Below are 27,539 nucleotides of genomic sequence, written 5' to 3' on the forward strand. Positions count from 1 at the left end.
GCATCGACCTTCGTTGGTCTTTATCCTTACCCAGACCCTTCCCTGTTCCCATTCCAGCACAACACTGTCCTCTATTCTACAACACACCCACACTCTTTTTACTTCTCTCCTCCTCTGCTACCCCCCTCCTCCACCCCCCACCCCCACCCTTCATCAAACTTCCCGAGTGCACCTAACTGCCCAAACCCCTGTCCACCTAATTCCGCATGCTCCCACAAGCAGCACTTTACCATCCCCCACTCCTACCCTACTATCTGGAAATAACTCGTAAAGTCAGATTCCATCCACAACAATAATGTTGGAAATATGTATAGAGTTCCTTTCATTCAGTGTGAATGGCCTATATGTCAAAGAGAGTGGTATTAAATCAAAAGCAATTGTGCTGGGTTTTGCACATGATTGGTGAACCAATCCTGAGTTTTATTTTGATGTCCTTAAAAATCATTGTTTGTTTCACAAACTATTTTCTCCACAGCATGAATGTTTTCATATATAACCAAATACCTGATGTTGACCACGTTCCTCATCGTCTAACAAAATTCAGTCTTTCAGATCCCGCCAACTACAAAAAGGGTGTCTCATAGGAAGGAGAAAGTTTCCTAATAAACCATTGCAAATGTTCACGGCTTTCAAGTTTTCTTTTACTTTTGAAACCATAAAAAAGAAAAATGTTTTACAAAATTGTTTCCTTCCAAGTGCTAGTCTGACTACAGTACCATACACATGGAAACAGTAGCTACCCTTCCCGCAAAGCAACACTTCTAAGTAAGTTGAAATGTACACCAGGTACATGTTAACGATGCCACTGTTGACCATATGTCTACAAAGTGAAATAATAGAGCATAGCACACTTTCAAAACGTTACTAGCCATTCTTGTAAGTATTCTACATATTTTCTAGTTAATATTGTCATGCTTTACTACAGTTTCCTACTGGTACAATGGTCTGATGACTTATTTCTAGAGTTGTTCATTGTAATAAGTCAAACAATCTTCTGTTATTCCCCAGTGTGAATTTAGCAGAATTACTACGCCAAATATTGAGAACTGTCAAAGACATATAAATTAACATTTTCATTCATTGATGTACATTCACCCCTTCACCTTTCTTCTATTTCACGGGCATGTTCATTTGTAAACAACCAGGGGTACAAACTTCTCTCTCTCAGTATATCTGTAATGAAATATGTCAACAATCAAATGTGACACTTGTGAAAATGATATACATATAATCTAAATTTGCCTCACAAAGGAGTTACTCCTGCCAACTGCTTTCCTGTAACTGAGCTCTTGAACAGAGATCCATAGCCAGTTACACCTGTGCTCCATAAAATTTTGGACTAACTACTGGATGCCTAAAGGTGGCAGAAAGTTACTAACATCTGACAGTCCACCTGAAACTTATGAAACAGCCTATATGCAGGGAAAGTTTGACATTTTACAATTAACCCTTGTTAATGCCCAGGAATACTACTTCTTGGTCTTCAAGCATCAGGTTGGTCGAGAACAGCTTGTCATATTTTTCCGTGTTCAGCTTTCCTCTTCTACATCAATACTCTGATATCCACCTTACAGTGTATGGTGGAGGGTACCCCTTACCACTACTACTCATTTCCTTTCATGTTCCACTCACAAATAGAATGAGGGAAAAATGACTGTCTATCTGCCTCCATATGAGCTCTAAAGTCTCATATCTTATCTTCGAGATCCTTAAAGGCAATGTGTGTTGGAGGCAACAGAATCATTCTGCAGTCAGCTTCAAATGTCAGGTCTCTAAATTTTCTCAACAGTGTTACTAAAAAAAATGTCACCTTCCCTCCAGGGATTCCCATTTTAGTTCCTGAAGCTTCTTGGTAATACTTGTGTGTTGTTCAGACCTATCAGTAAGAAATCTAGCAACCCACCTCTGAACTGATTCGATGCTTTCCTTCACTCTGACCTGGCATGGAGCCCAAACACATGAGCAGTATTCAAGAATAGATCAAACTGGTGTCCTATATGTGGTATACTTTACAGATGAACCACATTTTCTCAGAATCCTCCCAATAAACCAAAGTTGACCATTTGCCTTTCCTATCACACTCCTCACACATTTTTTCCATTTCAGTGCAAATATTTATATGACATGACTGTGTCAAGCAGGACACTACTAATGCTGTATCTGAACATTATGGGTTTGTTTTTGCTAATCACCTGCATTAACTCCCATTTTTCTACATTTAGTGCTAGCTGCCATTCATCACATTTCGTATCTTAGGGACTGATGACCTTAGCAGTCCCATAAGATTTCACACACATTTGAACATCTCATATCCTCCTACAGTCCCTCAATGATGACATCTTACCGTAAACCACAGAATCATCAGCAAACAACCATAGATTGCTGCCTGCTCTGTCTGCCAAATCATTTATGTATATAGAGAATAACAGCAGTCCTATCACATTTCCTTGGTTCACTCCTGACGATACCTCGTCTCTGATGAGTATTCTCCATCGAGGACAAAATACTGGGTTCTATAATTTAAGAAGTTTTTGAGCTTGCATATCTGTGAACCTATTTCATATGCTCATACCTTAGCCTGCAATGGGGCAACATATCAATTGCTTTCCAGAAATCTAAAAATATGTAATTTGCCTGTGGCCCTTCACCCATAGTTCACAGTATATTATATGAGAAAATGGCAAGTTGAATTTCGTGTGAGTGATGCTTTCTAAAATTGTGCTGATTTGTGGATGTAAGCTTCTCAGTCTCAAGACAATTTATTGTATTCAAACTGAGAATATGTTCAACGATTCTGCAGCAAACCAATGTTGGGGATATTGGTCTGTATTTTTGGATGTTCATCCTTTTGCCCTTCTTATACACAGGAGTCACCCACGCTTTTCTCCAGTCACTGGGGACTTTGAGCTGGGTGAGAGACGCGTGATAAATGCAATCTAAGTAAGGAGCCAACGCCGCAGAGTACTCTTTGACAAACCAAACTGGGATTCCATCCAAATCTGGTGATTTATTTGTTTTCAACTCCTTCAGTTGTTTCTCTATTCTGGGGATAATTATTACTATGTCATCCTTACGTAAGTCTGTTCAATGGTCAAATGAGAGCAGTGTAGGTGGTGCAGCTGTTAACCACCATGACTTGGTTGACATGTTCCAGTCTCTGTCTGCCTCTTGTGTTCTTGTCCTCTACTGTCCATTCAGTGACTGTTTTAATGACTCTACCATGTCTCAGCAAGCTGCCCTGTGTGCCCCTCCTATGTTGGATAAGTTTTCAAAGATGCAGCTTCTCTTCCTCCATTCTGTGGAGGGCCTTTTCATTTCATACATTGTCTATCCAGGCAATCTTTGGGATTCTTCACTAGACAATATCAAACGCTATTATTGTGTGTTTTTCTGTTTCTCCACATGTCCCTGTTTCATTTCCATTCCACAGCACATCCCTAAAAAACGTATTTCCTGAGACGTTAGTGTATGAAACTGGATCTGTATGCAAAAACGTTTCTTCTCTCGTTAGAAACAGTCTTTGCCTGATAGATTTGGCTTGCAATATCCTTCTTTTCTCCTCCATCTGATGTAACTTGACACCCTAGGTAGGTAAAGTAGTCAGGAGTCTCAGTCTACTCACCAGTAAGATTTTTGTTTTAGCTTTATTAATTTTTATCTTATAGGAAGAGCTGAGGGTGGTTTCCACTAGGCCAGCATCACTTCTAATTGTCCCACCTCTTCACTTAACACTGTAATGTTATCAGCAAATATTAACATGTTTCTTTTCTTACCATGCACTTTCATTCCTTCTCCAGCTCCTGGTTTCTCTCTGAATCTACCCATTGAGAGAAGCCCAATCTCACACACTCCTAATAGCAGCTTCTTCACATCTTATCACAGCCATCTCTCCTCTACACAGTCTGCACTACTCTTCTGTCCTTATACTTCATGCCACTCTCTCGAGCCTTCTTTAGTCTTTTCCCAAAAATTAATTGGAAGCAGAGTATTACTTCTCAAGTGTGCATACCTCTTCTAAAGCCAAGTTGGCCATCTATGATCAGTGTATCCATCCTGCCTTCAATACTTCTAAAAGTGATAGAGCTCAAGCTCTTGGAGGCATGTGTCACCAAACTGACAGTCTCAAGGTGATCACATCTATTTGCAGACGTTTAGTTTGGTGCTGGCAATGTAACACATTTTTAAAGTCTGTTAGGAGCTTTCCAGTTTTGTATATAACTTACGAATAAGCTATGAACATATCTCACTTTCCTTCTACCAAATTCTGTTTTACACTAAGAGTATAAAGCAGAACACCTAAATTATTTCCTTTACCAGCTTTTGTGATAAATGCATTGGCGAATTTCAGCTCATGTAAGTTTTTGTTATCTGAGGCCACAACACTGTTTAAAATACAAAATATCAAAGTGGATTCGACACATTAGTAGATTTATCTGGTTACATCGGCACACATTCAGCTAAGAAAGCCCAGTGTTTATCAGCAATTTCAAATTTTCGATGTTCCTCAGATTTCTGTACCTTCATAAAGTTATGTACAACCTGCTCTTAATCTGAAGAGTTCTCTATAACATTAATGGCATGCATTTTGTGAGAAAGAAGTATTTAGAACTGCATTAATATTCTGCTTCATGCGTGTCCAAAAATCCTATACTTTCCTTTGTAGACATGCTCTGACAATCACTTACTTTTACAGCATGCCATACATGGAAGCCTGTATGCTGGAATCTGTTCGCATGTTTATGGGCCGCACATTCAGTATACCTCACCGTGCACTAAAAGATACTGAACTTTTGGGATACAGTATACCAAAGGTACTGTGCTCATTATATACTATTAATTGGAATTAACTTCACCCATTTAGCAATTGCAGATATCTGATAATACAAATGTGTATTCTTGGCGATAAACAGACCTACTTTAGTATATTTGTTTTGACTGAATTGTGAATCATGTTTTTATTGCTTAGGATACTATGGTGATATGCAACTTCCACTGCACTCTCATGGACAAAGAAATATGGGGAGACCCGGAGGCTTTCCGCCCAGAAAGGTTCATTGATGCTGAAGGAAAAGTTGTGATACCTGAAGAATACACGCCATTTGGATTTGGTTAGTGCAATTTAGTCATGTAACATCTACTCATTTGAAATTTTAAGCTCTCTAGGTAGCATCTGCAAATTTACTGCACATACCATCTTTCACATTATTCAGTATGCTGGGAGAAACTGAGATCTTACAATAGAGTGATCAATGGAAATATGATTCTGACAGCATTCCTGTGTGCTCATTGAAGAACCTGTCATATAACAGCAACTTCTTGAAATGATTTAATGACAAAGTGTAAGTTAGAAAAATGTCAATGATGTTTAAATGGCTTTCCAAAATACAAATTTCCCAATTCTCTAGATATACACTCATTGGCATTTTAACAGTCGCCCTAGACTTTATTTATTTATTTTTTTAAATTTGGTTTTAGCATTGGAGGGCAGCGTGGAGGGTAAAGATCGTAGAGGGAGACCAAGAGATCAATACACTAAGCAGATTCAGAAGGATGTAGGTTGCAGTAGGTACTGGGAGATGAAGAAGCTTGCACAGGATAGAGTAGCATGGAGAGCTGCATCAAACCAGTCTCAGGACTGAAGACCACAACAACACAACAATGCGTATTCCATGGATCCGTACATGCGAGTGATTCGCCTGGATGTGGAATGTGTCAATACAATTGTACAAATACAATTAATGCTACAGAATAGTAATATAATATTAATAAGTATCACTTTTTCTCATTTACAAGCTGTCATTTAACTAGTATAGCAATTCTCAATATAACATTATAACTATAACATTAACACTATAACATTAACATAATATTGTATCGTCCATCTAATAACTAAGAGACTAAATACATCTATTATTAAGGGAGGGCATTACTTCTGGAAAAGAATTCATCTAACGAGTACAGTGGATGGTCAAGCAGGTATTTTTTTTAACATACCTTTGAACAGTGTTTCATTTTCTCTTGTACATTTAATATAATTAGGCAATGCATTAAAAGTCTTTATAGTAGCATACTTTACTCCCTTCTGTACAAGTGTTAAATTTTTTAGTTCAACATGTAGCTCATCTTTACCTCTAGTATTGTAGTTATGGTATGAACAATTTGTTTCATACTGAGCATAGTCTTTATTAACTACATTCATCAGAGAGTATATGTACTGACATGTTGTGGTCAGAATACCTAACTGTGTAAAAAGTTTTCTACGTGAGGTTCGTGGAGGAACCCCACACATGATTCTGACTGCTCTCTTCTGAGCAGTTAAGATTTTTTTTGAGGCTGGTGAATTACCCCAGAATATTATGCCGTAACTCATTAACGAGTGAAAGTACCCAAAGTAAGCTGATTTTAAAATGTTGATGTCCCCAAAATGAGTAATGATTCTTAGAGCAAAAGTTGCTGATGAAAGCCTTTTTAGAGTAAGGGACACATGGTGTTCCCAGTTGAGCCTACTGTCAATGTGAACCCCCAGGAATTTAGTGGATTGCACCTGTTCTAGTTCCTGGTTGTCATGAGCAATTACTATATTTTCTAGAGTTTTATTTTTGTGTGGAACTGTATAAAATTAGTTTTTTAAATATTAACTGAAAGAGAATTAATTGAAAACCAAGCTGTAACTTCTCTGAGTATATCATTAACATCAGTCTCCAGATCAGCAGTAGACTTACCATCTACGACAATGCTTGTATCATCAGCAAACATTGTGAATTCACAATTTTTACTAATGGACACGGGCAAACCATTAACATATATTAAAAACAGCAAGGGTCCAAGGACAGATCCCTGGGGAACTCCATGCTGAATTTTGCCCCATTCAGAATCCACTAGATTAGTTTCTTTGTTGCAGCCATTTAGAACCACCTTTTGTTTCCTGTCTTCAAGATATGATTTTAGCCAGTTACCTATAGGCCCTTTGATTCCGTAATGATAGGCCTTCTCCAAGAGTATCTAGTGGTTTACACAATCAAAGGCCTTGGAATTATCACAGAAGACACCAACTGGTGATTTCTTACTATTAATAGACTCCAAGACATCATTTGTGAGTGAATATATGGCACACTCTATGGAAACCCCTTTTTGAAAACCAAACTGTCTGTGGTTAATAATATTAAGTTTATCAAGATGTGCCACAATCCTGTTATACACTGCCTTTTCAAGAACCTGTGAAAATGTTGTTAAGAGAGAGACAGGACGATAATTTTTGACATCTGTAGCATTGCCAGACTTGAAAAGGGGTCTCACAATGGCATATTTCATTCTCTCTGGAACAACTCCCTCATACAGAGACGCGTTGCAAATGTGAGCAAGTACTACACTTACACCATTACTGCAGGCTTTCAACAGTTTACTAGAGATGTTATCTATACCTGAAGATCCTTTACTTTTCAATGAGTGAATTTTTTTTATTTCATTAACAGTTATGGGTGTAACATTTATATCATTAAAACATTGTGGGAGGTTAAATTTCAGAATATCTGCAGCTTCCCTTAGGTCACTACTGCAACCTATTTGAGAGGTGACACTTAGAAAGTGGTTGTTAAATGTGTCTGCTATCTGTTTACTATCAGTTATTTCCAAATCGTTAATTTTTAGGACAGCAGTTTTTTCATTGTCAGATGGTGCAGTACCTGTTTCCCTCTTTATTACATTCCAAATCGTTCTGATATTATTGTTTGAACAGTTAATTTCAGATTGTATGCACATACTTTTAGATTTTTTAATGACTTTAGTTAAGATTTTGCAAATGTCCTATAATATTTCATCTGGAGGGGATTATTGGATTGTCGGGATATTATATACAGTTCTCTTTTTCTCTGGCATGATATTTTTATGCCCTTGGTGAGCCACGGTTTTTTGCTTGATTGCCTGTTCTGTAGTCTACAGACCTTTTTTTGGAAAGACATTTTCAAATATACCTGATAATTCATCAGTAAATAAATTATTTTTTTTTTGCATTTTTCATTTGCAAGATAAACATACCTCCAGTCAGTCTCCCGAATGCATAATTTGAATTTTTGGATATTTTCCTCATTCATGTTTCTAATGGTTGTATTAAAGGACAGGCTGTTTTTCACATAAATAACTGCCCCACCTTTGCACATATGCTTTCTACAAAATGAGGTAGCTAAAACATAGTTTGGTATATTGAGCACAATTTGCGCCTGTTGGTTCATCAATATTTACAATAAATTGGTCTAACTTACAGAGCAGGCTTTGAATATTTCGGTGAAAAATTTTGAGCTTATTTTTAATTACATGATTGGTTGTGGTGCTGCCACTGTTGGGACTGAGTTTTATTTCTTTTGACATACCAGTATTACAGGAACAGTTTTCTGCAGGAAAGAGGGAGCTATTGTGCTGGTAACACCCACATTTGTTGTTATTAACTACATTACTTACATTCTGATTGGAACCTTCCCCCTTCTGCCCCAGTACCATAAAAAATCCCCATTTGCAGCTGAGGACTTTCTTGATCTCAGGCACATCCTATGTGGAGCAGCTGCAGTCACTACTGTGCTACTTTTTGCCATAGAGGGTGGATCTCCTGTTGGTGAGGTTTCTACACTGTCAGCTTGTACACTTGATCCTGTGGGGGTTGGTGTTGCTGTTTCTGCTATTGATGACTGTTCTTCCTCCTTAAATGCAGCTGCTTCACAAGTTGGCAGTGGACTAACGTTTCCCACTTGAGTTGTAACTGCTGGTGCTGTCTTGCTTTTGTATAAAAGACCTGTTTGTATTGATTCACATACAGGTGCTCCTGCATATGAAGTCTTCCCTTGAGCTGTTCCATTAGGTTTGAAGGAGTATTTTGATGACACTGTCTGTATTTCTTCCAATGGTACAGTTTCAATGGACACAGTTGCTTTCAGAATGATTGGAGGAGTGGTGTTTTCCAATAGTTTGAATGTTCCTGCTAATAGTGCTTTAGCGAGTACACGTTTTCCTAGCCGGTTGCTGTGCACTCCATGTCGAGTAAAATGGTTTCTCTCTTCGGAATTACTGTCCAAAAACTTCATGTCCTTGAATGCTTTGCATACCTTTTGAAACATTTTGTTTGTGAATTTGATTTCATTATTTACATATGAACTGTTTATTAACTTCTCTTTTCATACAGGGAGGCAGTTTGACACTTATCATTCCAGTGTATCCTGACAATCTCAATTTCACTTTCACTACATCCATAACTGTATTTCACTCAAACAATACGAAACTCCATTCTGTTATCTAGTTGTTTTCCTATATCTCTTATAAGTTCCGATCATATTATCTCCATTGCTCACTGATCAAACCTTGCTTTTTGAATATTTTTCACATTTGAAGTGCATATGCCATTACCATAAATCGCAACAGGTAAAAAAATGCTTCCTTTTCCAAACGCATTGGACGTTAAGTTTTGATACTCTCCCCAATTTACCAAAAACACTCCTGATCATTTTTTTCTCTTTTGTTTACATCTTTTACTTTCTATTCTGGTGAAAGCTGTAGACTAATAATGCAGGTCCTGCATTCAGTTTTAGCCACTACTTCAATTATGGCTAAAAATCATCCACAACAGTCACCAAAACTTCCAGTATAATGAGTCACCTCCCATTCTCTAAATTGACATGTCAAAAGAGAGCAGGTTCAGAGCACCCTCTTCCTCTTCAGGAGGGACTGTCCTTAAACGTGGAAGGATCGGCAAACATCAATGGCACAAGGACACAGAATGCAATCAAAACCACTGTATTACATTCGTGTCATATATATCCAAAGAAAATGTGACCTTATGATATCTACATTGGCAGAAGATTGAAGAGTAGTCTTCCATTTGGATCTCCAGGAGCAGGTGACCACGAGAAAAGCATTGAAAAATGCTAATGGAAGGGTATTATTCCACATATCAGAGGAAATAATGTCTGGATGAAAGGGGCAGAGCCCCTAGAAAATATAAAAAGGGAACTGAAAATGTTGAATCTATATGTAGAAAATTGAAATCAAAAGAAGATATCTAGGCAGACATATAGGTAATGTCAGTAGCATCAGAAAACAGTAGAACAGGAGCAGGATTTTTCATGAATTGGAAAGATGGGCAATGAGTGAAATAGTGTGAGCAGTTAAGGCATAGGATTATTCTCATTAGAATCAATATTCAGATGTGAACTACTACAGCTAAAGCATAAATGCTTACTTCACAAATAACGGTATATTCCGAAAAGGCAAGAGGTACCAGGTGGCTTACTACTTGAATTACAATAGGTAATTCAGTAGAGGAGAAATCAACATCACTAAAAAGGATAATAACATAAATCGGACAGATAAATATATGGAAGGTAGCTGTGAAGAAACTGTAAGTAACAGAAGAATTCAACTGATCTATAAAAGAAGAACATACAAAAATAATCAGTAAAAGACAGGAATGCTGCAATAAGAGTTACTTAAAAATGAAACACAGAATAGCAGCAGGAAAAAACATATAAAACCTAAAAGGATATGGCCACTGGAACGACAAGCTCAGCATACACCAGCTCCTTGTTCAGACCGTGAAGGCCCAAAAGATGTCTACCGGCTGCCATGCCAACCTCTGATTTGCGGTGTCGTGCAGATACGGTATGGAGCAGCATGTTGTCAATGCACTCTCCTGGCTGTTTTGCAGACTTTCCACACCATGGAGCCAGTACTAGGTAGTCAAGTAGCTCCGCAATTGGCAAATGTGAGTGTACCCTATACAAATCTTCTCACCATAGAAAAATCATTAGTAATACTGGGAATCAAACCCAGGTTGTCCGCATGGTAGCCATCTACACAAACCACTCAGTAGCTGAGGTGGACAGATTCAGCATATAGATAACTTAAAATAACTTTTGATGAAATGAAATCAAAGCCATGAATATTCAGAGTGAAGAAGGAGTTGCACAGAAAAGACTATGGAAAAGAGGAAAGAGTGCACTGTGGACCTCTATGAAGGAGAGGAACTGTTTGCAAACAAAAGTGTTAATTTGAAGTACACAGAGATCCAGAACTAGAGTCAGAATTTGACAGAGGTTAGGAAGACACAATCAAACAACATGAAAAGGTGTACATAACATTCGTTTGACACTTATAAAAGTCAGTGAGGAATATGACAACTTAACCATTATTCAAGTGTGTTGAATATGAGACTAGTGACATACAACCAGATTTTCAGAAGAATATCATCTACACAATACCAAAGACATAAAGAGCATGTAAACATGAGAAATTGTATCAGCACGATAGCTACTGAAGTTGCTGACCCACTGTAATATATAAAATAACAAAAAAGAAAATTGAATGATGTTAGATGATGAACAGTCTGGCTTCAGAAAACATAAAAAAAGACCAGAGAGGAAATCCACTCTTTACTCTTCATAATGGAAGCAAGATTTAAGAAAAATTAAATCATTTTTCAGATTTGATGACCTGAAAAAGATTTCAACAAGGGGGTGCAAGATATTTGAAGTCTTCAGAAAAATAAGTATAAACAAAAAGGTGAGACAGGTAATCAATATATATATTATAAAAGAAAGTGTACAATGTGCGTACTGCTAAAATGCAGAAGTAAGTCCCAGTGCGATCAAGGCAGTTATATGGTGTGGTAGCCCTCTATCCCCAATCCATGAAGAAAGTTTCTGTTTTTACCTCAAGGGCGTGCTTTTGAAGATATAAGGGCTGGGAAGTTTCATCCTCTAGAAATGTCTAGAATATTCCAAACTTTCGAGAGCATTACACAACATTCCAGAATGTTTTGGAATGTTCCACAATGATCTGTGATGTTCTGAAACGTTCAGGAATAGTCTGGAAGAATTGCAGAATGTTCAGGAACATCCTGAAACATTCTAGATCATTGTAGAACATTCCAGAACATTGACAAATATTGTGGAATGTTCTGGAACATTGTGGACCATTCGAAGCCCTTTTGGTATGTTCTGAAATTTGCCACTGGTGGGGCTACCCATTGTTGGGAGTACATAAAGCAAGATCTGTCATGGGTTTGGAAGTCAGTTTCCTATCAGTAATGAAGGGAGGAACTGAAAAAGTAGCACAGTGAGTGAATATGACACATGAGTAGCCAAATTGATACAGTGAATATAAACTGAAAATAAAGTGTGAAACATGTGTAAAGTGTACTTAGTGTATTTATTAATAAAAATTGATTTGATTTATATTTTCGACAATGTTTAAATGTAAAAGAGGAGGTGGTCTTGCCAGATCCAAAGCAAAACAGTGAAAACAAAAAAGAGCAATGAAAAAATGAAACAGACGAAGAGTGCAAAGCATGTTTAAGTTCCCAACGAAGGAGATGATACACAAACATGTTGTAATCAGAAAAATGGATAACATCTGCCAATTTCGCAACATGAAAAAATTCAGTAAAGAAACACCAGGATACTCTTGCATGAATAGACAAATTCGATTATCACCACTGGAGGCACTTCCACAGGAATTTTTACATTACACGACATGGGAAACTCCAGAATCAAAGCACTTTCTTCAAAAGATAAAAGCATACCCAATGCCTACATACATATGAATTCTTTTGATGTCACTTCAATCAACACTAACAGGAATGAAATCGATTATGTTTTTTTCCGTCCAAGGACAACTCTATCACAACATGGGACTGTTATTACCACTACCCAACAAAGATCATAAATTTCTGCAATTATATTTCATCAAAAATGAAGAAACAGAAAGTGATCAACCATGCACAGATATCAGTGGATTGAGACGAGTAGTAGAGGACCTTACACAAATACAATCAACTGATTTACATATTCAAAACAGCACTAGACTGATGACTATAAAGTTATAATTCGAGCCAACAAGAGACCACCTGGAGAACACGAATGTTGCAGATACACAAAATCGCCATCAAATTGTGAACAATGAAAACACAAGGCATGAAACAATTGTACAAGAAAGAAGGGAAGGACTACAATGCATTGCAGGCACACACTGTTCATATAATGCCTCCAGTATCCAGTAATATTTCTACAAGGAGGGCGGATATCTTGTGGACAGGGTGAACTTCTAAAGCATGCTAAAATTATCTTCTGAGACGAATGCACAATGGCACATAAAAAACCACCCAAAGCCATGGACAGAAAATTACAAGACTTGCAAGGAAATCCTGAAGTGGTGGAAGGAGGTCTACTCGTACCTCAGAAGATTTTCAACAAACACTTGCAGTTATAGCCAAGTCAACACCAGCAGATAAGATCAATGCACACTTTAAAAAAATCACATCTCTGCCATACGTACAAATACCCCGACTAATAAAAAATATGAGAGTTGAACTATCGAAAGATGAAACAACAGCACGTTTCTCTCAACAACTTTTACAAATGGGTGAAGGCACATATCCTACTAACCAGATGATTGGCCTCATTAAACTCAACAGCAATTTCTGCAACATAGTCACTGCTGAAAATAAACTCATCAACCAAATTTATCCAAACATTGTTCACAATTATACCAATCCAGACTGCTTATTTGAAAGGGCAATTTTGGCAACTAAAAAATAATATTGTCAACAATATTAACTTTAATATTCAAAAGAAAATTCCTGGTGAAGAGAGAATATACAAATTTACCAACACAATGGTAAACATTGAAGAAAGTGTGAACTTCCTTCAGACTTTCTTAGCTCTTTGCAAGTCAGGAATGCCATTATACTGCCTTTGTCTTAAAATTGGGGCTCTGATCATACTAATTGGAAATCTCAACTCACCAAAACTATGTAACTAAACAAGGATGGCTGTCAAACAGCTGTCAAATAACATCACCAAAGGCAAACTTATGACTAGAAGTTACAAAAGACACACACATTTATCCCCAGAATACCAGTGATGATTACTGAACGTCCATTCCAGTTTAAAAGACTGCACTTTCCAATCACATTAGCCTACAGTTTTACAATTAACAAAGTACAAGGACAAACTTTAAAATATTGCGGCATCAACCTCAAAGACTCCTGCTTCTCTCACTGTCAACTATCAATAGCTTGCTCTCGTAGGAAATTAAAAAAAAAATTGTACATATATACCCCGGATAACAAAATGAAAAATATTGTTTATAAACAAGTATTGTAAATAGTAAGAATATGTTTTCAACAATTTTTTACCTTTTTTACTTTAAAGTGTATCCTTTTATGCCAACTACCACACAATCTCGTATCAACTCCGAGAGTGAAGTACACCAGCTGGTGTACTGCGATACAAGAATCAGGAGGTAAATGCTGTGATTAAAATGGGCATAGACAATTTCTCTCCTTTATTTCATATCAAAGGAGACATAAAAGAAATAAAAGAAAGGTTCTGAAGTGGGTTTACAATTTAGGGTGAAAGGATATAAAAAATGAGATTTGCTGATGTCATTGCTATCCTCTGAGAAAGTTTTGTAAAATTAGAGGCCTTCACAAATTGAATAACAGGCTATTGACAGAGTAAAGCAAAGAAAGATGAAAGTATTTAGGAACAGAAGCAGCAGCAGAAATGGGACTAGTGACGAACTTATCAGAAGAAGAGACAGGATGACCAGGCATATGCCAAGATATAAAGCAAGTCAAGATACTAGAATACATACAACAAATGTTCAATCACTGTATGGGAATGCAGCTCAGTAACATCCTTCAATGTGTGAACACCCCTGTCATTTTCAAACCACAAATGCAATGAGTGATTGTTATGAACAGCAATTTAAGCACCCAATGGCCATGGCTGCACCAATAGATGATGTGTTCACACAGAGAAACAAACAAAGCAAACAACTTAGTCCACCACACAATCAAAGATGCCAAACACGAGACACTGGGACAGTGAAATGTCAGCCAACAACAGGTGAGCAAGTAGAACTAATTCTGTCCCTATGTTGTTTAATTACAAAGCTGGATTTCAAGCCGAATTCGACCTTGAACAGAATTGCCCTCCTGGCCTCTGGCTACAGTACCTCAGGGCAGAGGCACATTGGAACTACAGGAGATATGGCTTCTTCCTAGTATCTCATTGGCACCTTGTAATACCACTTCGCTGTGCAGTATCTCAGCAGTGGTCAATGCTTCTTGTGCCGCTCTAGATACTCGACAACACCGCAGGTCCAAGTTCTACAATAGCACATTTGCCCAGCTGTAGCAAGGGTGTACAACCCTTATGCTGTATACAATAGTCTTCCACCATCTTACTGGTTCCACAGATAGGCACAACAGAAAGATTGTGGGTGTGCTTGTGGAATAGAAGGCAGCAGTGGAATGGGAACTGGTAAGGGGACAGGTGCATGCAGGACAATGAATAACGAAGGCTGAGGCCAGGAGGGTTTTGGGAATGTAGGATGTACTGCAGGGAAAGTGCTCACCTGTCCAGTTCAGAAAATCTGGTATTGGTAGGAAAGATCCAGATGGCACAGGCTGTGAACCAGTCATTAAAATGAAGAATGTTGTGTTGGGCAGCATGCTCAGAAACTCGGTGGTCCAGCCGTTTCTCAGCCACAATTTACTGGTGGCCATTCATGTGGACAGACAGCTTGTTGGTCATGCCCAAGTGGAACACAGCACAATGGTTGCAGCTTACCTTGCAGATCACATTACTGGTTTCACAGGTAGCCCTGCTCTGATGGGATAGGTGATGCCTGAGACCAGTCTGGAATGTGTGATGGTGGGAGGATGTATAGGAAAGTTCTTGCATCTAGGTCTATTACAAGGATATGAGCCCTGAGGCAAGGTGCTGGGAGAAGGGGTTATGTAAGGATGGTCAAGGCTAATGTGTAGGTTCACTGGGTGATTGAATACCACTGTGGAAGGAGTGAGAAGGATAGTGGGTAGGACATTCCTCATTTCAGAGCATGACGGGAGGTAGTACGAAACCTGGCAGATAATGTGATTCAGTTGCTCCAGTCCTGGGTGGTACTGAGTCATGAGGCAAATGCTCCTCTGTGACTGGACAGTGAGACTTTGGGAGATTGGGGGGAGGGGGTGACTGGAGAGACAAGGCGTAAGAGATCTGTTTCTGTACAAGGTTGGGAGAATAATTATGGTCTGTGAAGACCTCAGTGAGTCCCTCGCTACATTTTGACAAGGGCTGCTTATCACTAAAGATGCGACAGTCATGGTTGCTAGGCTGTAGGGAACAGACTTCTTGGTATTGAGTGAGTGGCAGTTGTTGAAGTACTGCTGACAGTTGGCAGGTTTGATATGGATGGAGGTACTGATGTAGCCATCTTTGAGAAGGAGGCCAACATCGAAGAAGGAGGCTTGTTGGGTTGAGGAAGATTGGTTGAAATGCGAATGGCAGAGAAGGTGTTGAAGTTCTGGAGGAATGTGGATAGGGTGTCCTCACCCTTGATCTTTTTGCGAAGATGCCATCAACGAATCTGAACCAGGTGAGGGGTGTGGGATTCTGGATGTTTAGGAAGGATTCCTCTAATTGGCCCGTGAATACATTGGCATAGGATGGTGCCCATCCCCAGATTTGTTTGTAGGTTATGCCTCCAAAGGAGAAGTAATTGGAGGGTGAGGATAAAGTCGATCATGGCGACTAGGAAGGAGGTTGTTGGTTTGGAATCCATCAGATGTTGGGAAAGATAGAGTTCATAGTGGTGAGGAGGTGCCATCAATAGTGACAAGCAAGGCACCATGTGGTATAGGAACAGGAACTGTGGAGAGTCAGTGGAGGAAATGGCTCATATCTTTTGTATAGCAGGGTACATTGCAGATAATAATCTGAAGGTGTTAGTCTATGAGAGCACAGATTCTCTCATGGGGGCACAGTAACCAGCCACAATGCGGCATCCTGGGTGGTTGGGTTTATGGACTTTAGGAAGCATGTGGAAGATAGGAGTGCAGAGTGAAAAGAGAGATGGACTGGGATGATCCTTTGTATTTGAGGAGAGACTGGTGATCTTGCTGGATTTCTGGAATGGAATCACTATGGCAGGGTTTGTAGATGGATTAATCCTTGCAATTCAAAACAGCAGTGATGGAGACTGTCAGCAGGTAGGATTATAAGGTCGGGATTGCAGTTCTGGATACTGTATGTTGGTGGGAACGTCTCTTACATGTATCCGACCTCCTTTGACGATTCTTAAACCAATATTGGCGATGATTCTACCAGGTGGATTCCTCTTTCATTCCCTCCCCCAGTCCATATTCATCTGTTATTATTCCTTCTCTTCCTTTTCCTACTATCTAATTCCAGTGCCCCACCGCACATATTTGTCTCCCTTCAGAATAATTTCTTTTATCTCAACAGCTTTGCAAACTAATACACCCTACCTTGGACCAATTTTACGCAGCCTATTAGCTCACCTACATACACATAACATTAGAATAAAAATGATGCACAATATCTGAAAAACTAGGAGGGAAGATAGAGGTGAGGCAGATAACAGAATGCCTAAAGAAATTTAAGGAAACTAACTTGACACATACACAAACTATTCTGGTTTAAGCTCTGACTGTTGACACATTACCTATTTGTACTTTTCTCTGTCTTGCCTCACAATCCAGTGTTTGTTTCTCCTCTCACCCTTTCTTCTAATTTCTTTCTCGTGGGAGATGTCATAAATGTTCTGTAATAGAACTGTTTCACATGCAGGTCAGCCTTCCTCCAGTTGTTTCTAGTTTACCAGGTGCTAAGCACATTCCCAACAATAAAAATGTTCTGATTTTGTCTGTCTTGTTGCGTGAGTCTCACTCCCACTGTTTCACTTCTGAAGCTGTTAAATAAAACAGAATTTATAATTTTGGAAATATCAAGTGAAACTTGGCTTGGTTTGGTACAGGAACTGGTTTTATTGTAGTGAAGACCTTATTTAATCTATCTTACTGCTTTTAATTTCAGGAAAGCATCGATGTATGGGAGAGACTCTAGCAAAGTCAAACGTCTTCATATTTATGTCATCACTGCTACAGAACTTCAATTTTGAAGTGCCACCAAATCAAGTACCTCCATCCACTGATGCCATTGACGGTGTTACACCATCACCTCGTCCATACAGTGCTCTTGTCAAGTTGAGATCATGAACTCTGAGAACAGCTGAAGCACGTAGTTGTACACTGTGAATAAATTAATTTTTTCACAAAAAGTCACCGCTAAAAAGTGTGTGCTGCAAAAAGCAAGCATTCTAAAATGAATGAATGCTGATTTTTTTTTTTCAAAGTAATTTTATGTTGTAGCAAATGCTCTGTATATGAATTGGATATTGACCAAAAACTGATTATAGTATTTATTTTATGTAAGTTGCTGATTTACAACATTCTGTTACAGAGTATTTTTTATGCCACAGTTCTAAATAAAATATGTATGAATAGACATATTCAACACAAATCAAAGAACAAGTATAACAATTTTTTTATATATAAGCTGAAGTACTGCTTCATTTTTAAATGCGATGACAGTAGTTTTTAAATGTTTGTCAACACACAGTGTATTCGGAACTCTCACTCTCCTGTTTATTTATGGTGTTCTCCCAGCATAATAAGACTCTTTAGTTATGTTTAACTAGTCAAGATATACATCAAACTGTTTGTGCTTACTCAAGCTTAGTTCTATTAACAAAAAATCTAATACTTTGCATAAAGCTGCTACTTTCTCAGTTACATTGAACAACAGCTGTTTAGCTTCCACTGCTGGCTTAGAGGCTACATGATGAAAATTATACTTATAGGACAATACTTAAGTATGTGCCACAACACAGCCTTCCTTACAATGAAGATTGCTACCGCTTACACAGTTAACAGAAATCTTCAATTCTTGGTAACTTGAAGTGGCTTACATAAATTTTTAAACTTTATTTTGAATTTATAGGGATCTGCAATTTCTTATACTATGTCTGATACAAGCTCATTGCACACAAACCTAGTCAGGTCTTGCACTGTATTTGTATGAATCAAAATTCAACTGAAACTAATCTTTATTACCAGCACGATATTAGGGAATAAATATATTGGGAAATAAGTGTCACAGTTTTCAAGAAGCCTCTGCAAAAATGTTGTTACCTCTTTTACATTACATTCTTACAGTGCACTTCTGTTAACTCTTTGGAGCACGGTGGTATACATAGTATACCACCTTTTGAAAATTTTCTTGGCTCTTTGCACAGTGGTTTAACTGCACGACCACCACTCTAATATGCTCACCTAGTTCTCTACTTATCAGACAGATGGCACTCACTGCCTATAAGGAATCAGTTCCCGCCAAGAATTGCATAGATTACAACTGTGAAAGCTGCGTGCTGAGTTGTGCATGGTTTTTGCGTGTGAATAGTGGTTTATAACGAATTTCTTGTTGCGCCTGTGTTTTTTCCATATCTTGGACGTCACAGCTACGGTATGAACCCATGTATACATTCATATGCACAATCTTCCGTTATTTATATACAATTTATTTTGGTGGTATATTATTTGTACCACCGTGCATGTAGCAGTATTCTATTGCATTTCGTTTCCTAGTATAAAATTCGAAATCCTCCGCTACAAAGTTTAGTTTTTAATTGTGTTGTGACTTATTTTAGCTCTTTCTCCATTTTGTTTTGCTTACGTATTCTTTACTTGGATTCAGGCTGTTGTTTGAAAATGAAAATGTCAAGAAGAGGCTTACGAGATGAAGAAATCGAACGATTATTGTGTGAAATTCCATCAGACGAGGATTCCACTGTTGACACCACAGATGACGAATCTGATTATGAAGCAAGCATTGTTGCGGAGGCTATTGTGTCGTCTGAAGGCGAAGTTTCAGAGAGCGAGGAAGAAAGTGAGTCCACTCCGCCAAAACGCGCTGCTGACACAGCGCCAACTTGGGGACAACAATTCAATGCTACCTCAGGAATGCAGTTCGACAGTGAATCAGGACCAAGTGCTTTTATTAGGGACATTGATGATCCAGAACCTATCGATATATTCGAAAAAATATTTCCAAAAGAGCTAGTTCAGCTAATCGTTTTCCAAACAAATTTATATGCGACGCAATCTGGCAAGTCTTTCACTCCAACAACTGACAATGAAATACGAACTTTCCTGGGAATCAACATTTTGATGGGTATAAAGCGTATGCCAGCATACAGAGACTACTGGTCTAGTGCCCCAGAACTTCATGATCGTTATATTGCATCTCTGATGGCAGTAAATCGGTTTGGATGGTTACTGAGGAACATTCATCTGAATGATAACACATTGCATCCAGAAAAAGGACACCCAGGTTATGACAAACTGTACAAGCTGCGACCAGTGATCAAGATACTATCTGAATCTTTTTCCAAGTGTTACCAACCCAGCAAACACCTAGCAATTGATGAGTCAATGATCAAATTCAAAGGCCGCAACAGTATGAAACAATACATGAGAGATAAACCCATAAAGCGTGGTTACAAAGTGTGGATGCTGTGTGACAAGACCTCTTACAACTTGAAATTTGATATTTACACCGGAAAAGTAGGTGACACAGTGCAAACAGGCCTTGGGGAGCATGTAGTGCTGAGTTTGTCCTCTGAACTCGTAAATAAAGGCCATTATCTTTATTTCGACAACTATTTCAATAGCTATAACTTGTTGGCTGGTTTACAGCAGAGAAACATATATGCCTGTGGGACAGTTCAACCAACAAGGAAACATTTACCCAAATTAAAAACAGACAAAGAATTAAGCAGAGGTGAATTTGACTGGAGGGTCAGCAACTGTGGCATCCTCTACTTGAAGTGGAAAGATAAGAGAGCTGTTCATCTCCTTTCAAATTTTCACAGTCCTGAAGTTACTACAGTGACTCGCCGTGAAAGAGATGGTTCACGCATAGAGCTACCTTGTCCTCAAGCAGTGATGGATTACAATGCACACATGAACAATGTCGACAAGTTCGACCAACTGAAAAAATCATATGAAATAAGCCGGAGAAGTAAAAAGTGGTGGCACCGAATATTCTTTCACCTGCTTGATGTCAGTATCGTCAACAGCTATATAATTTGGAAGGAACTAGGCGATAGAGAAAAAATGACTGCCAAAGTCTTCAGGATGAGTATCCTGCAAAGCTTAGTAACCCAGAAAACACCATTGAGGCCATCTAGACTTCATGAGAGTCAAGTCCACGTAAAGAAAAACAAGCCATATGTTTCCTCACGCCAGCGTCTCGACAATTCATCCCACCAGCCAGAGCGTACTACCGCCAGACGTTGTGCGAAATGCAGTACAAAAAAGAAGCAAGTGCGCACTTTCTGGATGTGCGCTGAATGCAAAGTGCCTTTGTGCCTTAGCAAAACAAAAAGGTGCTTTCAAGATTTTCACAAAAAGGAATAAGAAACATATTTTATTTGTAAGGTTTGTAATTTGATTTTGTATTGTAAATGACCAATTGCCAGAAATAAAATTATTTTACATTAATTATACTAATTATTACTGCTTAGAGTAGAATTTAAAGGTGAGTTACAAGCACAAACCAAGATATCTCAAAAACTTTAGGTACGGCCCTAAGTGGCATGGTGGTATATTATATATACCACCATCTAAAACCAAAATCAATACAATAAAAAATTTTAATTCATGTTTTCCTTTATTAGCAACCCCACCAGACATAGAAAATGCATGTTTTATTAAAAAATTAATTAAACATAAAATCTGTGCATCAAAGAGTTAAATGAATGCTTTTTATGTTTGCTGCATTGCTCAACAAAATAGTTGCACGAGACAAGGAGGGAAGTCCAACACAATGATCAAGTCAACATAGTGAGTGTTACTACTAAGTGTTGAGCTGAGATTTGTGTGTATTGATTCCATTTTAGTATATCCACCTAAGACCTCTTGGTTGTTTGAAATGTTCTGTACAAGATACGAAGGTCACTCCAAAAGAAATGCACACTATTTTTTTTAAAAATCCATCTTTTATTCTACATGTTTGAAAGTTTTATAGTGCGTAGATACATCCTTTAGGAACAATATTTTCATTTCTCTGCAGAATTTCCATCCCTCTCAACTGCCTTATGCCATTTTGGAACCAGCGCCTGTATACCCGCAAGGTAAAATTCTGGACCAATCTGTTGGAGCCACTGTTTGGCAGTGTGCACAAGGGAGTCATCGTCTTCAAACCTTGCTCCACGAAGAGTGTCTTTCAGTTTTCCTAAGAGATGATTGTCACATGGAGCCAGGTCAGGACTGTGAGGCAGATGTTTCAGTGATGTCCATCCGAGTTTTGTGATCACTTCCATGGTTTTTTGACTGACATGAGGCCATGCAACAGAAAAACATCCTGCTTTGGCCAATGTGGTCGAACACGACTCAGTCGAGCTTGAAGTTTCTTCAGTCTCATCACATATGCATTCTTTCACTGTGATGCGTCTGTCAGCAGTCACCAATTTGTTAACCCTCTGCACATTGTTTGGAGTGTGTGCAGTACGAGGCCTGCCGCTGCAAGGACAATCCTCAATATTGCTGTGCCCACTTTCATTACGTAACCTGCTTGCCCACCGAGTAACCGTACTGCGATCGACAGCAGCATCTCCATGCACCTTTTTCAATCTCTTGTGGATGTTTCCCACTGTCTTGTTTTCACAGCACTGGAGTTCTATGACAGTACGTTGCTTCTGACGAACGTCATATGTAGCAGCCATCTTGAAGACATGCAGTGACGGCGCCACTCACGGGAACAGGTTGAACTAAGTTTGAAAACAGGTGGGTAGGATGTATCTACACACTGTAAAACTTTCACACATGCAGAATGAAAACTGTATTTTTACAAAAATAGTGTGCATTTCTTTTGGAGTGACCCATGTATTGAGAGAGAGAGAGAGAGAGAGAGAGAGAGAGAGAGAGAGAGAGAGAGAGAGAGAGAGAGAGAGAGACTGTTTACTGTGAATTAGTTTTAGTTCTATTCAACTATCAGCTGGGATATATGTGACAACTTAAGACAGTGAGAAACCATTTGAGAGAGGAAGATAATGTTGGTTAGATAAATGAATGCAACAAAATAAAAGAGATTATGGGATTCAGCACGTAACATCACATTTCCAAATTTCATTTTATTTCCAGTACAGCCCTCCGATTTCTGATCCAAACTTTGAGATTACATTCACGCAAATTGTCACAACAATTTTATAGCATCCAACGCACAAGTTTAGTGGAAGAATCACAAAATATACCATTATGAATTCTTGATGTACCAAGATTTCTTTTGGTAAATCATAAGAATTCTTAAAAGAATTTTTGATGAAAGTCAGAGGAAGTTAAACATAAAGTCATTTTCTCAGTGCTTTTCAAGAAAACAGAGGAGTGAAATGTGCCTGGAGAGGTTAAATGCTTATCTATACTTATACATGGCACAACTGCATACTTAAGTCTGTTACGAAGCATCCCTTGCGTCATTGATTGCCTGATTTGAATACTTGCTGCAAATATTCTCATAAGCAAAAGAATTACTACTTCATTATACTCATTCCCTTCTTTATTGTATTTTTCATGGTATAAAAATGTCTGCTGGTGTAATTGTAATGCATTATATTTCGTTAGTAAGCGCACTATTTGTTGCCACTGTGACAGTAAGTAATCATGAAAATTTGTGGCTAATAATTTCAATGTCATCTTCTCTGTCACAGTTAATCACTGAGATTTCAATTTAGTTTGTTGACATAGTAAAAACTACTGACAATTTTTGCATATCTTGAAACATTTGTGGGGCCACTTACCTGTTACTTTACATACTTCCCATATCAGTTCTAGTCTGAGAGCAGTACCAAGTGCATATGCTAATAAAAATAATTTACTTCCACAATTATTGCAATGTAACCTGTGATTGTACCTAAAATAATTGTGTAATGAATCAGTTCCTGAATGGTGTTAAGTGAAGCTGGATCTTCCAAATTATTTGACCAAAAGACAAAAATGAAAAGCACACGATATAAAATAAAACATTGTCATTATAGCTATTAAAATATATTTTTGAAAATCACCTGTAAGTTTTTAGAAACTTGAAAAATTCCCGGATTCCGAATAATTAATGGGTTTTCTCCCAAATGAAAAAATTCCCAGGTTTTTCCTGGATTTTCCAGAGTGTATACACCCTGTACTAGTAAGGCAGTGACAGATTGCGTAAAATGTAGAGCCACTCAGCCTACAAGAAATTGCAAACATTACTGTGCTCATGTGCAATTTGATAACTTTGCCTGTGAATGTAGTTTGCCTACCTGGTACAAGTGTTTATCCTGTTACTTGTGACAAAGCTGGTCATCAGACAAGGAACACTGCAGTAATTAACTTTAAACACTCCATTTTTATTTATAGTCAGTGTGGTGTACATTATTTTACATATGTTCATAAGATACTTTCACAACAGGTGTATCTTCTTCATTGAGTAACAGTGAAGCTGCCATAAGCAAGAGTACCTGGCAAGCCAACTTACAGGTGGTGTCCCAGGTTTAGTTTAGGTTGGTTTGCAGTGAAAGGGACTAAACTGCAAGGTCATTAGTCCCTTCACTTTTTAAAGTAGCAAACCAAGAGTAGCTGTCAAAAAAGTGGCATCATGAAAAGAATTAGCGCAAATTTTGAAGTCAATGACAGGGGAGTGAACTACGTACATACAGTGTTTTAAGTGTTAAATATGGTAGCATAGGCCTACAAAATGATTCACAGCTTGAAGAAACTGGAGTGCTCTGATGATTTATAAAACAATGGAAAGTGCACGATGAAATAACAAAAGTCTCTAGCTGGTGTGTCTGGAGTGCAGACTACAACTATATCTGGTGGGAGGAGCAATTTTTTGTGTGTGTGTGTGTGTGTGTGTGTGTGTGTTTGTGTGTGTGTGTGCGCGTGTTTTTTAAGAAAAAGATTAGAAGGTTCTTGCAGCTACTGCTCTAGCTCCTGCATTACATAACCTTCTATCCCACCAATGGCGCCACTAGCCTTTTCCCCCTATTCTCCTTTCCTGTTTAAATTTGATTGTGTCATAACTACAGGGTGTGGTAGATAAGTAATGAGACTCAGTCTAGAAAAACAAATTTATTGATCCAATTTGTACAAAACGTTAATATTCTTCAAAGTACTCGCCTTGGGCGTCGACACAATGTTGTCAGCGCGTTTTCCAAGCTTCATAGGCCCCACTGTAGTCCGTTTGAGTTATCCCAGTTAGTGCCTTCGTGACAGCACGTTGGATGTTCGCAATATTGTCGAAACGATGACCCTTCAGGCATCTTTTGACCTTCGGAAATAGGAAGAAATCAGGAGGACTCAAGTCAAGGCTGTATGGTGGCTGTGGCAAAACTTCAACTCCAATTCGGGTCAAGTAGGAGGTCACGAGGAACGCTGTGTGCGCCGGAGCGTTGTCGTGGTGGAGACGCCAGCGTTGAGCAAGGTCCTGTCGCTTCCGTTTGACGGCTCTGTGCAATCGCTGAAGGACTTCTTTGTAGAATTCGGCATTGACAGTCTTCCCCTGAGGGACAAACTCTTTGTGAATTAACCCCCGCTTGTCGAAAAACACAATCAGCATTGTCTTATGTGGGACTTTGACATTCTTGCTTTCTTCGGCCGCGGGGATGCCGGTGTGTGCCACTCCGAGCTCTGGGCTTTCGTCTCCGGGTCGTACTGGAATGGCCATGATTCGTCGCCTGTTACTACGTTGTCTAAAAAGTGTGGATTATTTTCCAAATCATTCAACATCTCACGGCAAACGCCCACTCGTTGTTGCTTTTGTTCGGCGGTGAGCACTCGGGGAACCAATTTTGTGCAAACTTTCCTCATCATCAAATCTTGCGTAACAATTTGGTGAACCGTAAATTTATTCACGGAGACCTCATCGGCGATCATTTTGAGACTTAAACGACGGTCGGAGTCCAGGCGTTCTTTCACTTTGGCCACCGTTTCATCCACACGACTCGCTGAAGGGCGTCCAGATCGTTCCATGTCTTCAACGGATTCCCTCCCGTTTTTAAATTCATTAAACCACCGGAACACTTGAGCTCTTGATAGGGAGTCTTCTTTGTAGGCCTCCGTAATCATAGCAAAAGTTTCCGAAGCAGTTTTGCCCAAGCGAAAGCAAAATTTGATTGCATACCGCTGTTCTATCGAGCGATCCATCTTCAGCGTTTTCACAAGTGTCACGGGCACACAAACAACGTAATACGCGAAGCTCGACTCTCACTGCACCAGAGCTCCGACGCGACTGCGAACCGGTTCTATTGCTAGCTCAGATCCCCCAGCACGTGACGTACAGGTGGAGACCGCCCTGCGAGCGACTGGGGCGCCGCGCGGCGGCCAGTCTCATTACTTATCTACCACACCCTGTATTGACAACAAAAGTGGTTGATAAGGAAAGTGACATAACATTGGACATAGAGTTACGTATTGAAATAAATCCCTACCAGGTAAGTGAAGAAATGTCAAGGGCATCACCTACATAATACTTTGATATTAACAGTGAAGAAGGTAATTCAGAAGTAATGGAAAAATTACAAGAAACAGTGATATTTAACAATTTATGGACAAGGGTGTGATAGGTTTCAGAGGGCCCAAACACACCTCATCTGATCACATTAAAATTATAATAAACACAAAAACAACTGTGGTAAAAAACAGAAACAGCATAATACTCTTCCTGTACCTCTTTACTATTTGATAAAATTCACGTTTATTATTAACTACTCCTATCTTCCAAAACTAAAGCAGTATTATATAATGGAGGAAAAGATATACTGCTATTTACCACAGAGAACACATGTTAAACTGCAGACAGCTTGTTTGTTGTTTAATGTGTCTTCTTTACAGTAAGTAGCAATCTACCTTTCTCTACAGTGTTGATATTCCTACCTGGAGTTTCCATGGTTTGCAGTTTATATTATTCACAAAGGGTTATTATTCAGAACAAAATCTTTCATCGGGAATGGGAGTTGTGTTTCCCTGAACAGCATTTTGACAAACTTACGGGTTATTTACATGAAAGTTATGGTCATTACAGGACTATAACAATAATAGCAAATTAGAAAAGGACTACATTCGTAAGGTGACAGTTCCTTATTCATCATCATCATCATCATCATCATCATCATCATCATCAGGCAAGGGGCTACAGTTCATTTCAAATGTTTATGCAATGTTTGGGAATGTATAAACCCAAACATATGAAGATTTCAACCTATTTTTTAGAGGGAAATATTGGTGAGAGGAAAAATGAAGAAAATTAGCTAATTACACCCTACATATGTAATAAGCAAATCACAAACAGAATTTTGAAAACACAATAACCAATTTATGGAATTAATTGACTGGTTTTGCTCCTTGTAAATTAATGTTTGGGGAAATAACTACTCATATTATCAGGGAAAAATAGTGTTTTCCATTATTGAGTGAAAAGTGTCCTCTTCACTACGTGCACGTAACAGAAATATTGGAAGTCTCATCTTGTACTGTCAAAGATCCTTACTGGTAACATTAAGTTACTTTTGAGGCTGGTGACAACAGGCCAAACTTAGTACTGAAATGAATTAAAAAACTGACATTAAAAGGGACATCAGTAATCTAAATTCAAAAC

The 27,539-nt window shown here is 38.6% G+C and overlaps 2 protein-coding genes across 2 annotated transcripts in view; both read left to right on the top strand.

Moving 5' to 3' along the window:
- LOC124795425 (probable cytochrome P450 303a1) overlaps positions 1-18,067 on the top strand; it is a 151,738-nt gene extending 133,671 nt beyond the window's left edge. Inside the window, exons 8-10 of the mRNA XM_047259453.1 lie at positions 4,694-4,811; positions 4,967-5,108; positions 17,886-18,067. Coding sequence (XP_047115409.1) covers positions 4,694-4,811; positions 4,967-5,108; positions 17,886-18,067 — 442 coding nt within the window. The remainder of the gene's footprint in view (positions 1-4,693; positions 4,812-4,966; positions 5,109-17,885) is intronic.
- A 1,557-nt stretch (positions 18,068-19,624) lies between these two features.
- Positions 19,625-27,119, top strand: LOC124795606 (piggyBac transposable element-derived protein 4-like). The gene is made up of 2 exons (XM_047259677.1): positions 19,625-20,473; positions 26,967-27,119. The coding sequence occupies exons 1-2, from the start codon at positions 19,625-19,627 to the stop codon at positions 27,117-27,119; spliced, it is 1,002 nt and encodes a 333-aa protein (XP_047115633.1).
- The last annotated feature ends 420 nt before the right edge of the window (positions 27,120-27,539 follow it).

Source organism: Schistocerca piceifrons, chromosome 4 (genome assembly GCF_021461385.2).
Source record: "Schistocerca piceifrons isolate TAMUIC-IGC-003096 chromosome 4, iqSchPice1.1, whole genome shotgun sequence".
Taxonomy (NCBI): Eukaryota; Metazoa; Arthropoda; class Insecta; order Orthoptera; family Acrididae; genus Schistocerca; species Schistocerca piceifrons.